The sequence below is a fragment of the Nesoenas mayeri genome (assembly GCF_963082525.1).
Source record: "Nesoenas mayeri genome assembly, chromosome: 1".
NCBI lineage: Eukaryota > Metazoa > Chordata > Aves > Columbiformes > Columbidae > Nesoenas > Nesoenas mayeri.
In genome coordinates, this window is record NC_137541.1 from 39,531,566 (window position 1) to 39,542,807 (window position 11,242).

At 50.4% G+C, this 11,242-nt stretch overlaps 1 protein-coding gene across 1 annotated transcript; it reads left to right on the forward strand.

Moving 5' to 3' along the window:
• The first annotated feature begins 854 nt into the window (after positions 1-854).
• Positions 855-10,353, forward strand: TAB1 (TGF-beta activated kinase 1 (MAP3K7) binding protein 1). Its single transcript, XM_080359297.1, has 11 exons — positions 855-912; positions 2,142-2,278; positions 2,478-2,631; positions 3,263-3,349; positions 4,203-4,341; positions 4,825-4,938; positions 7,302-7,413; positions 7,522-7,666; positions 8,023-8,245; positions 8,550-8,706; positions 9,676-10,353. Exons 1-11 carry the CDS (start codon positions 880-882, stop codon positions 9,881-9,883), a joined length of 1,509 nt encoding a protein of 502 aa, XP_080215423.1. The 5' UTR covers positions 855-879; the 3' UTR covers positions 9,884-10,353.
• The last annotated feature ends 889 nt before the right edge of the window (positions 10,354-11,242 follow it).

Below are 11,242 nucleotides of genomic sequence, written 5' to 3' on the forward strand. Positions count from 1 at the left end.
GGCCTGCAAAGGAGAGTGGGAAAGGGCTGTGGGGTGCCTCAGTAGGGGATGGGCTTCAAACTGAGACAAAAGGACACCTCTAGTGGTGCCTACAGACCAGCAGTGCAGCTGTGAGCTAACATTTTGGGCTTACCTGGTCTAGGTCTTCCCTAGGCTTGGTGTTCCCTAGAGGTTGCACAGAGCACGCTGTGGCGCTAAGAAAAACGTTTCAACACCAGCCCCTCAGCCTGGGCTCTCTGGTGCCCAAGGTGACCCCATGTCACAGGATCCTCACCACCCTCCCTCTCCTCTCCACGCTGAAGGCTTCAAAGGCAACAAACAGAGCTGCCACTATTCCCCCCAGACAAAAGGGACGGCTGACAATAGGGAAGTTTAAAAACATTTAACTTCCGTGGGATTTCCCTCCTCACGGAGGTGAGCTGACCGCGCTCCCTCCTCCAGCCACACAGGCGGGCACCGCAGCACAGGCCTGCAGTGGGGTGCGCCCTTCCCCGGGGCATCATTTTGGGAGCCTCAGAGAGCTCCGCCGCATCTCTCGGGCCGCGTTTCCAAGTGCCCTCAAAGCCCAGACGCCGACGCCACTTTAAAGTTTGAAAAAAAACACGGAGCGCGAACCACCTCGGAGCAACCCGCCCGCCCCCCGCACGGCGCCGCCGTAGCGCAGGGGGCGGAGCCTCGAGGGTGCGCTCGAGCGCGGCTCACCCATTGGGCGGCGGCGGGGAGGAAGGGGGCGGAGCCGACACCACCGCGGGCGGGGCGGAGAAGGCGGGTTCCTGAGGAGCGGCCGCTCTATCCGGCAGACTCGGCTGCTCTGGAGGAGAAGGACGGGGGTGGGGGGAAGAGGAGAAGGAGGCGGGGGGGTGTCTCTCCTGCTCCAAGATGGCGGCGCAGAGGAGGAGCCTGCTGCAGAGTGTGAGTGGCACCTTCCCCCCCTCCGTGCACACGCACCCCCCCAGGTGGGTGCGAGGGGGGAACGTGGGCCTCCTCCTCGCCCGCTTCCCCGCGGCGCCGTGTGGGAAGGGAGAGGCCCGGCGAGAGCGGGGAGCGCGTCTCCTCGGTCGGGGGGCGGGGGCTGCCTGAGGGCGGCGGCGCCCAGCCTTGGGGCGGGGGGTGGCCCTGCGTGGTCGTGGATCCCCAGCCTGGGCCGGCCAGCCGCGCTGTGTGGCCGAGGGGGGCGGCAGGTGGCCGCGGGGACCGTGCCTGAGCTGCGGGCTTGGGGGGCAGCCGGCGTTCGCAGGCCCTGAGTGTGTGTGTGTGTCAGTGTTTCCGTCCGTCCGTGTCCTGGCGGAGTGTGTGTCCGTCCGTCCGTGTCCTGGCGGAGTGTGTGTCTGTCCGTCCGTGTCCTGGCAGAGTGTGCTTGTGTGTGCGTGTGTGTTGAAGAGAAGCTGCTAAATTAACGTACCCTAAGATTAAGTTACAAAAGATGTACCCATCGTTAACCAATTGACATGATAAACAGTTTCCGACCACCTGCAGAACGAGGTGATGTTTTTCAAGTTTTCAGTCCTTCTGCATGATGAGAGGGAGACAGGAGATTAAGTAATAAATTGTTTAGAAGCAGAGTGCTTCCTTTATATTTAATAATTAATAGATGTATTGTAAGTAATAAATATAATAAATTATTTCTTAGTATAGTTATATGTCAAAATTTTCATAAATTGTAATGCATATGTAATAATTATGTGAATATAAGCAATGCAAGAGCATCCAGTCTTTGGAGCACTTACAGAGGATGATCCCCAGTGTTCCTCAGTGCTGATAAAATAAAGAGTGCTGCTTAACAGTATAATTGACTCTGCTGTTAAGTTTATTTCTGTGTTTCAGTGTGTCCCCTGGCAGTGTGTGCCAGGGAGATGGTGGCCCCAGGGCTGCCTCTGGCATTGCTGGCAGCAACAGGGCCCCCGTCCCCTTGTCCTGGTGAGGTACTGCAGCCGGGAGCCAGAGCCTTCCCCACGGTCGTGCTCCATGGACATGTGAGGGTCTGATTCACCACACGAATGGGTAGTGCTGTGCCATACCAAGGGTAAAACTCAGGTGCAAAAGGGTTGAGAAGAGGGTGGAGATGAGCTTGTAACCCGTACTGGAGCAGGGTCTTCACTTCAGGCTGCATGGGGTTTTCATGATCTCTTTCTATCTCCCAGGAACAGCAGCCCAGTTGGACAGATGACTTACCATCCTGCCACCTCTCTGGGGTGGGCTCAGCTCCAAACCGTTCCTACAGTGCAGATGGCAAGGGGACGGAGGGTCACCCCTTGGAAGATAACTGGTTAAAATTGAGGTAAGTGGGTTGCACCTGGGATACAGATTCCTTCAGATACTAGGGCAGGTAAAAGTAGCATTTAGTTTGTCAGATAGGGCTTTTAAGAAGAGGGTGGGGTGCAAGTATGCAGGAGGTGTCTGGAGGAACTTGTTACATATCTAACATCAGACATCATCCCAGACATTTGTGACCTCTTTGGTCCTGCCCTCTTTGACAGGAGTGAGAACAACTGCTACCTCTATGGTGTCTTCAATGGCTATGATGGCAATCGAGTCACCAACTTTGTGGGTCAGAGGCTCTCTGCAGAATTGCTGCTGGGTCAGCTGCGCGCAGATCACAGTGATGCTGATGTGCGTCGAGTTCTGCTGCAGGTAAAGTGGCTTTGGCTGGGGATGGTTCCTGCTCCTCACGCAGCCCACCTCCTCTTTTTGGCACCAGGGGAGCAGCATCTGGTTTCTGTGGGGCTTGGTAACATCTGCCAGTGGTTGCGATTGTGCTCATCGTGAGCAGCTGTAGTGCTTTGTTTCACTCCCATCTCGCACCCATCTGTCCCCCTGGCTCTGTCAGCACAGTGCTGAGAGCTCTTCAGGAAACTGCAGCTGGTCTTCACTGGGCATGTAGGAACAAGTCAGCCAGTGAAGGAGATGACAATGGGTGAAAGGAGGAAGTTAATGTGTGGGGAGATGGATTTGTGAGTGTGCTTTCTTGAGTGATAGACAAGTTCTTACCATCAACACGCAAAATCAGATAGGTCTTTGACATTGCTTTGAATGTGATTTTTATGGTTTTGTCTTCTGTTTTGAGTAGCTGCAGATTGTTTTTACAAGCTGTTATCTAGCTGCACTAAAATAATTGTGTTTCAATGTGACACAGCAATCCTTGAATTGTCTGTATGTACACTGATCAGCCACTAAGAGTCAGTTTTAGGGAAGTGCAGATGGGAGCCTCCGAGGTCTGTAGGTATTGAATAAGAACTCAATTTCTCTTTATGGCCTTTTTTAGGCTTTTGATGTGGTAGAAAGAAGTTTCCTGGAGTCTATTGATGATGCTTTGGCAGAGAAGGCCAGTCTGCAGTCCCAGCTACCAGAGGTAATGTAGCCTTGAGAATAGAGATTGCTGGAGCTCCCACCTTCCAGACTGCTGGATGAGTCTTTGGCATATGAGTCATTGTGGTCCACAGGAGGCTGTAATTGAAAGTTATTTCTCTGTGTTTCTCTTCTGGGAGCTTGCATAAAGTGGAGCAAGTGTCCTACTGCATTTCCCAGAGTTCCCACTATTCATAGTGGCACTACTTAGACCTACCATTGGTTATCTTAGTAGGGAACTGAAAATATAATGGCGAGAAGTTCAGTCACAAAGTCACAGAATGGTTGGGGTTGGAAGTGACCTCTGGAGACCATCTAGTCCAACCCACCTGCTAAGGCAGGTTCAACTAGAGCAGATTGCTCAGGAACCTGTCCAGTTAGGTTTTGAATGTCTCCAGAGAAGGAGACTCCACAGCCTCTCTGGGCAGCCTGTTCCAGGGCTCTGGCACCCTCAAAGTAAAGAAGTTTTTCCTCATATTCAGATGAAACCTCCTGTGCTTCAGTATGTGCCTGTTGCCCCTCATCCTATCAGTGGGCACCACTGAAAGAAGAATCTGTATATATGGCTCTTCCAGTACAAAGACATATGACGCATATGAGAGGCAAGGCCTCAAATTTGCACAGCATCTGGGCAGATGTGGATTGTGTTCTTCGGGTGAACTGAACTGTTGTCTCCAGAACCTTATTGGAACCATGTCATTTGTTAGGATTGAACAAATAATTTTACATCTTGCACAGTCGTGGCATGAGGCTAAGAAATGCCAAGATGAGTCCCCTCCCTACAGAATTTTGATTCCAGCTGTAGTTTCTGTGTTATAGGCTGTGTGTTTAAGCTTCTCCCTTATTTTGGGTTCCAGGGTGTCCCTCACCACCAGCTGCCGCCTCAGTACCAGAAGATTGTGGAGAGACTGAAGGCTGTAGAGCAGGAGATCTCTGGAGGAGCCATGGCTATTGTGGCTGTTGTTCTCAACAACAAGCTCTATATCGCCAATGTGGGTGAGTGTTTTTTTCGTCAGCACCTCAGTCGAGGTGTTCCTGAGGATGGCTGTGGTTCTAGGAAATAATAGAAATTTGAATGTGGGGGATGGTTTCTTTGGTCTGTGGCCAAGGAGTGATGTGCTTCTTACTTACAGGAGCACTTGAAGCCAGCCCAGCTTTTATCTCTGGAGATGTTGGCTGATGCCATGTGTATGACCAAAGAGTAGAGGGAAAGTGGGCTGAGGGGCAACAGTGCAGGTTCACTGGGAAGGGAAGAGCTTTCTTGTGAGGTACCGGCTCTCAGGCCTGGATGAAGAGTTGCCTGGCAGGCCTGCTATGCTGCTAGCAAGGCTACTGTTTGGAGATCTCGATGGGACAGTATATGAGCCTTTCTTTTCTTTTCTGTCTTTGTTCCACTCTCCTGTTCCTTTTCTGTTTGGATATGTTCTCCCTCTTAACGGCAGAGCTATCTGGTGCCTCATCTCGCTGCTCCCACTGCAGGTACCAATCGGGCACTGCTATGCAAGTCCACGGTGGATGGGCTGCAGGTGACTCAGCTCAACGTGGACCATACGACAGAAAATGAGGATGAACTTTTTCGCTTCTCCCAGTTGGGTGAGTGTTTGGTGTTGTGTTCTTGTCTGAAAACATTGTATGGTTCCATTTATCTGGGGCACCAGGAATGACTCAAGCCACTGGAAGCAATAAATGACCACAAAAAGAAGCTTACTGTGGTTTCTAGTGACAAGTTTAGCACTGCCTTTTTCTGCATATTTAGCCATTGCGAGGCTATAGAGTAAGTTCAACTCACTGAACTAGCAGGAAACTGTCCGTTTTTTTATTGGGTTTTTTTCAAGTTTCAAGAGTTAGTTTTGTGTCTGACTGCCAGACGGACATTGATTTGCCCTACAGCTGTGTGATTGCTGGAGGTAGTAGGAAGGCAGGAGTGGAAGCACGCAGCCGGAGGGTAGATGTGGGATGGACAGTAAGTGAGTGCTCCTTTGGAGGCAAACTGCGGTGATGCTGGGTTATGTTCTGTGTGATGCTGCACCCTCGGGATGATGCGTTTCAATATGCCTCTGTACAAGCTGCTGCAAGAAACGCAGCTTCAGACAGAACTAGACCAAGCACTGGCATTTACTGTTCTCACATCAGTAACTATTGAACTCTAATGCTGACATTTTGCTTTAGGCAATTTGCCTTTTCCTTTACAGCTTTTCACATGTTTTCTTTCTTTGTCTAGAACTAGCCCAGACCACTTGTGTGACTGCTAGTACCAAATTCTTCTTACTGAGTTACTTATGTTCTGTACCTTTGTTTAGGTAGATCTAACTTGGCATTCTTCATTAGGTTCACCTAGTAGACATATTCTTATCTAGTGAGGCTGTTCATGTAATTTTCTGCTGCTGGGTGTTGTTTTGTTCCATTTCTCTTCTATTTCCTGTTCTACTCATACTCCTGCAGAAGTGGTATGTGCTATGAAACAGAAGACTGAATACAAGGATCCAGGGAAAGAGACCCTTTGACTGCCTTTCTACTGCCAAAAGTGCTCTGCAGCTTTTACCTGCACTCCACAGCAGAAAAGGGATCTGCTAGAAATAGTGGCCTTCTTAACCTGGCGCAGCAGTGGCTCTCCTGCTGGCAGTCCCAGCAGAAGAGAGAGCATGTGGAACAACTTAGTGTGCACAGGCTGTTTGGGGGACCCAAAAGAGGTTGTTGTAGGGCTAGGCTGAAGCACAGCGATGAAAAGTAGCAGGGATAGCGTTTGTCATGATGGTGCCTGTATCACACCTCTCCTGGGGAAAGGTCTTGACGCCTTCATAGTTATTCTCTCATTGCACTGCAGCTTGTTCAGTGCTCCCCGAGAGGTACTGTGATGCAGACACAACCTCTCTGGTGTGTTGTGAGCCTCCCTATGTTTGCGTCTGTCGACAGCGTATATCCCCTGCCAGGAGCTGGCAAATGAGCCAGGCCGTGTTGGTGAGTCAGCCTTGGTCTGCAGCAGATGGTGGAGTTGTGTCTTATTGCTGGGGTAGGTGCAGAGCCATCTGTGTGGTGAGGCTGGGTTTGACTCAAAGAGTTTCAGTTGGACCCTTGCCTTCACCTTGTCCTGAGGGCAGTCATCCCTAGATAAAAATCTCAAAATAACATTTTTTCTGCCTATTAGCTTTAGGTATAGCCAGGAAGGGGGAGTTGCCAGAACAGACCAGGTAAGTGGCTCGTCTGCTCTGAGTCCTGCCTCAAGTAGTAGCTTTGCCCATATGGTCCCTGTTAGGACCTTCTTCAAGATGGATTTCCTTCCTAGCCCCTGCCAGATTTGAGTTGTACACTGAAGTGGAGGTATATCCCCTTAATTTTATTGGAATAAGTATTTTTTGGTCGTTGTCCTTATTTTAGGAGTAGCCAACGCCGATTTGAGCACTTGAGCAAATTCACTGGCTCTTGTTGATAGTTGTCGTGTTCTCCCTCTGCAAACAAGCATATTAGTGAAATCACCAGGTGGAGTTCAGGAGCAGGGATCAATAATAGGTGGAAGAAAAAGCAGAATCCTTCATGTATGTTTTCCCCCTTCCTGCTTTCCTCCTCCCATCGCACAGTCCGGAGCTGACAGGCACAGATGTTCCTCTGCCTTTTCAGCGAATGCCTGTGTGCCCAGGCCAGCTGCTGCTGGTGGCTTTGGACTGGGATGTGGGCTTTGTCTCAGAGCCAACCATTGCATTCATGGTGCAAACGTCAGGCTGTGTGCATCTCTCTCTTCTCTCTCCTTCCCAGATTACAATTAATGAGAGGGCGTCCTTTGGAACAGAGCAAATGGCTCTTCGTTTTCTTCTTGATGGGCTCCTGATGATTCTCTGGCATCTCATTTTGGCTTACAGTTCTCTTTAGATATGGATATTTCTTTTCTCCTGACAGTGTAATCGGAGGAAGTCTTGCTAATTTCTAAGTCACTTAAACTTTTTTCTTTTTCAATCTGGCAGGCTTGGATGCAGGGAAAATAAAACAAGTGGGAACTATTCGTGGGCAGGAAAGCACTCGGCGCATTGGAGACTACAAAGTCAAATACGGCTATACTGATATTGAACTGCTCAGGTCAGAAAAACTCAGCTTTGTGGTTTCCAGCTCTCCTTTTCTTCATGACCCTCCGATTCTCACCTACTGTGTCACCATCAAATACTAAATAATACTGTCTCTTTCCAGTGCTGCTAAATCAAAGCCCATCATAGCTGAGCCTGAAATCCATGGAGGGCACTCACTGGATGGGGTGACGGGCTTCTTGGTGCTCATGTCTGAAGGGCTCTACAAAGCGCTGGAGGCAGCTCATGGGCCTGGGCAGGCCAACCAGGTGAGCCTGCTCGCTGGGGACATGTTCCCTTGACTTTTGACCTGCTCCAGCAGTGTCAACTGCTCTCATACAGATCTTCGTCCTCCTCTGTCCTCCGCCACTCCATTCCAGTCTATAATAATACGGGACCTGGTTTGCCAAGCCAGTTCTTCTGGGCAGTTGCCCTGTCCTTCAGGAGTAGCCCATTAAAAGGAATGGGATGATTCAAGGCCCAAGGGCACGTATTAGCATCTGAGACTGGCAAGCTTCGCAGCTGGATGAGTTGCTGTAAAAGCTTTGAGGTTGGATGACTGGAAAAGGTTTCCTCCAAGTTCTCCTAAACATCTTTTGTTTGTTTGTTTTCCTTCTTGGCTCAGGAAATTGCAGCCATGATCGCCACAGAGTTTGCCAAGCAGACGTCTCTGGATGCTGTGGCACAAGCGGTTGTGGACCGGGTTAAACGGATCCACTGTGACACATTTGCCAGTGGTGGGGAACGGTCCAAGTTCTGTCCCCGGCATGAAGACATGACACTGCTTGTGAGGAATTTTGGGTACCCCCTGGGTGAGATGAGCCAGCCCACGCTGACACCAACACAAGGTATGTTGGGGAGAGAAGGAAACAAAATGGAGTATGGGAGATAAAATCTCTTGATCAATCCTGTGCTGACCTAACACTGGGAGAAGAGATAGTCAGAAGGAATTTTCTTATTAAAGGAATTTTTGGCTCCTGAGACCTAGAGTCTGTGACAATTTGACAGAATACAGTACAGCATCTAAGAAAGGCAGTTTAATATAAATTCTTGGGTTCTTTGGCCCTTCCTTTGACCTTTCTTTGTCACTGTGCACCCTCAATCACTCATGTCTCGAGTGCATTTTGTAATTCTTGTTTTCTCCCTCTTCAGGAGGCCGTGTCTACCCCGTCTCCGTGCCGTATTCCAGCTCCCAAAGCACAAGCAAGACGAGTGTCACGCTGTCTCTCGTCATGCCTTCCCAAGGCCAGATGGTCAACGGTGCCCACAGCAGCTCAACTCTGGATGAAGCCACCCCCACACTCACTAAGTAAATGTCCTGCTCTTTTGCTACCCACAGTCTTCCCCTGTGCCTCACACTGTGCCAAGTGGTTGAAAAGCAGAGAGACAGCTGTCAGTTACCTGTCAATCATTCTCTTATCTGGAGTGTGGCCCTCCTGACTGCAGTTTTGACAGCCAGCACAACATGTTAGCTGGAAAGCAATTCTGTGAGGACCAGGAATGAGTAAAGCAAGCAGCTCTGAAGCCAGCGCTGGGAACGTGCCTGGGGAGCAGCATCTGCTGCTGTTTGCAGAGGCCGCTCTGGCAGCGAGCAGCCCTGCTCTTTGTATCTTGCGTGCCAAGTGTGTTGGATGCTGTGCCTGGAGGGAGTGTGGGTGCCCTTAATTTTAATAAGGAAGAGGGGCTGCACTGCACAAGCTGAGGCAGAGGCCAGGATAGGAAAAACTATAGTTTAGAACTGGATCCTATTTGGATCCACTTTGCAGGATCATACTAGTTGGTGGCTCTAGTTTAGGTTTAGCCTTTGGCACAGAGTGGTGTGTGTACACACTGCTAAGTGAAGAAGCTCTCTGGTTATTGTATTCTGGTAGCTCCAGAAACAATGAAGCTGACGCACTAGCGCTGCTTTGGCTGCAACGCAGATCGCGCAAGAATAGTTTTCCTTGCTTCCACACTCTTCCCGTACGGGTCTGAGGAGGCCAGCAGAGTGCATGCCTCTTTTTTCATTTTTTTTCCTGCTTGCTCTGTTCCTCAGATGCCTGGTCATACTTAAGGCCTTCTAGTTAAAGGTGCATCAAATATCTTTAGCATTCATTCATTCCAAGCAGTTCTCAACGCTTTGAGTGCTCTGATAGTGCAAGAGACTGCAACTTCTTTTACCTGTTTGTTAAGGACAGCTTGATCAGTGAAGAAGACAGCATTTGTTGTGGTGCTTTTCTTGTCCAAAGCATGAGATGGGGGAAAAATAAAGATGCTTGTGTTCTCTCTCTCTCCATAGCCAAAGCCCAACTGTAACACTCCAGTCCACGAACACTCACACGCAGAGTAGCAGCTCAAGTTCAGACGGGGGTCTCTTCCGCTCCCGACCCACCCACTCGCTCCAGCCAGATGAAGATGGGCGCGTGGAGCCCTACGTGGATTTTGCAGAATTTTACCGGCTTTGGAACATGGACCATGGTGAGCAGGGAGCACTGACTGTATCCTAACGTGGAAAGGTGCCTCTTCCAGCCACCCTGTGCTCGGCTGCCTGAGGAAAGACTGAGGCAAGAAGTGAGCGCTCCACCAAGGGCTGTGTTCTGCCAGGAGTTGACTCCTCTCCAGGATGTGCTGAACTCTGGGCTGGGAGCGTGAGCAGTGCACTCGGTGCACGTGTTGCCTGTGCCACGCACCCAATCCCCACCAACCTCCTCCCTGTGGAAGCCCTGTGAATAGGGGAAGGGGTCTTGAATGCAACTCTCGCTGCAGGTTTTTGCAAATAAAGTTGCAGAGAGGGCTCTGTCTGGATAATGCAAGAGTAGGGGCCTGTACAAAGGCTGTGTGTATGTGTAGGTGTACGCGCGTGTGCCTGCGGGTGTGTGTGCTGTCATAATGTTTCCACAACTCGATTCATAATGCTGTGATTCCAGTGTTCAACTCCATAGAAGATACCTCTATTTTCCAGAATAAATAACTTATAGCTACACTCATTGGCACCTGTGTGGCTTGCTCTCTTCCTTATAATGTCATGTGTGGGCGTGACAGCTCTTCCTCGGGAAACCCTTTATTCCTCCATAATCAGGGGTTGCACCCTGCAGCAGACAAGCTGCTGTAGCAAAAGCGGCCTGAGCCCTTGCAGGTAACTTAAAAGTGTCATGTTTTTGTCCTATATTTATTCAATGAGTTTTGGCACTGGATTATGGCTTGGAGTTAAACTATAAATTCAGATTATTGTTTTTTGTTTCCCTCAATGCAGGCTACCTGCGGAGTTGTAGAGGGCAGGTGGAGTTTATAATGCAGTTTTCCTGTAGAGGGTTCTGGTAGTGCACAGCAGGGGCTGAAACTACATTGCAGTGCGGCTGCTTTAAGACACAGATGTGCACCTTGGTGTTGGAGCAGAGAGGTGGGCAGTGAGGAGAGGAGGGGTCCGGCTGGTCTGCTGGCTGCCCATCTCATCAGCTAAGGCCGGGACGAGCTGGCAGAGGCGCTTCAGTTCAGGCTTCTGACGGCAGGCGGCAAGCGAGGCTCTTCCCTCCCTGCTCCAGCCTCCTTCCCCTTCAGCCGGCCTCGCTGGCTCCCCGGGGGAAAGAGCCTTTTCCCCGCAAACACGGGGAGGCCTCTGGGTGACCGCTGTGCCACAGTGCCTGGTGCCTCCCTGGGGAGGTGTGATAAAGTGCTGGGCAAAGCCAAGCAAAGGCTGGAGGAGATGACAGAGAAAAGGGCCGGTGAGGGAAACAGCTTGGGTTCCTTCCCAGAATTATTTTTGCTTGCAGGCTGGTCACCTTGGGAAGGAGAAGGGTAATGGGAAGGGTTCAGGATGAAGTAGCAGAGGATGCTGTAGTCAAGGTCAGAGTGTAGCCAAGCCCTGG

Excerpts from the sequence above, each read along its gene's own strand:
- TAB1 (XM_080359297.1), top strand. The coding sequence starts at position 880 with ATGGCGGCGCAGAGGAGGAGCCTGCTGCAGAGT. Across the intron at positions 913-2,141 it reads GGAGGAGCCTGCTGCAGAGT|GAACAGCAGCCCAGTTGGAC; the intron begins GTGAGTGGCACC and ends TCTATCTCCCAG. Across the intron at positions 8,707-9,675 it reads GCCACCCCCACACTCACTAA|CCAAAGCCCAACTGTAACAC; the intron begins GTAAATGTCCTG and ends CTCTCTCCATAG.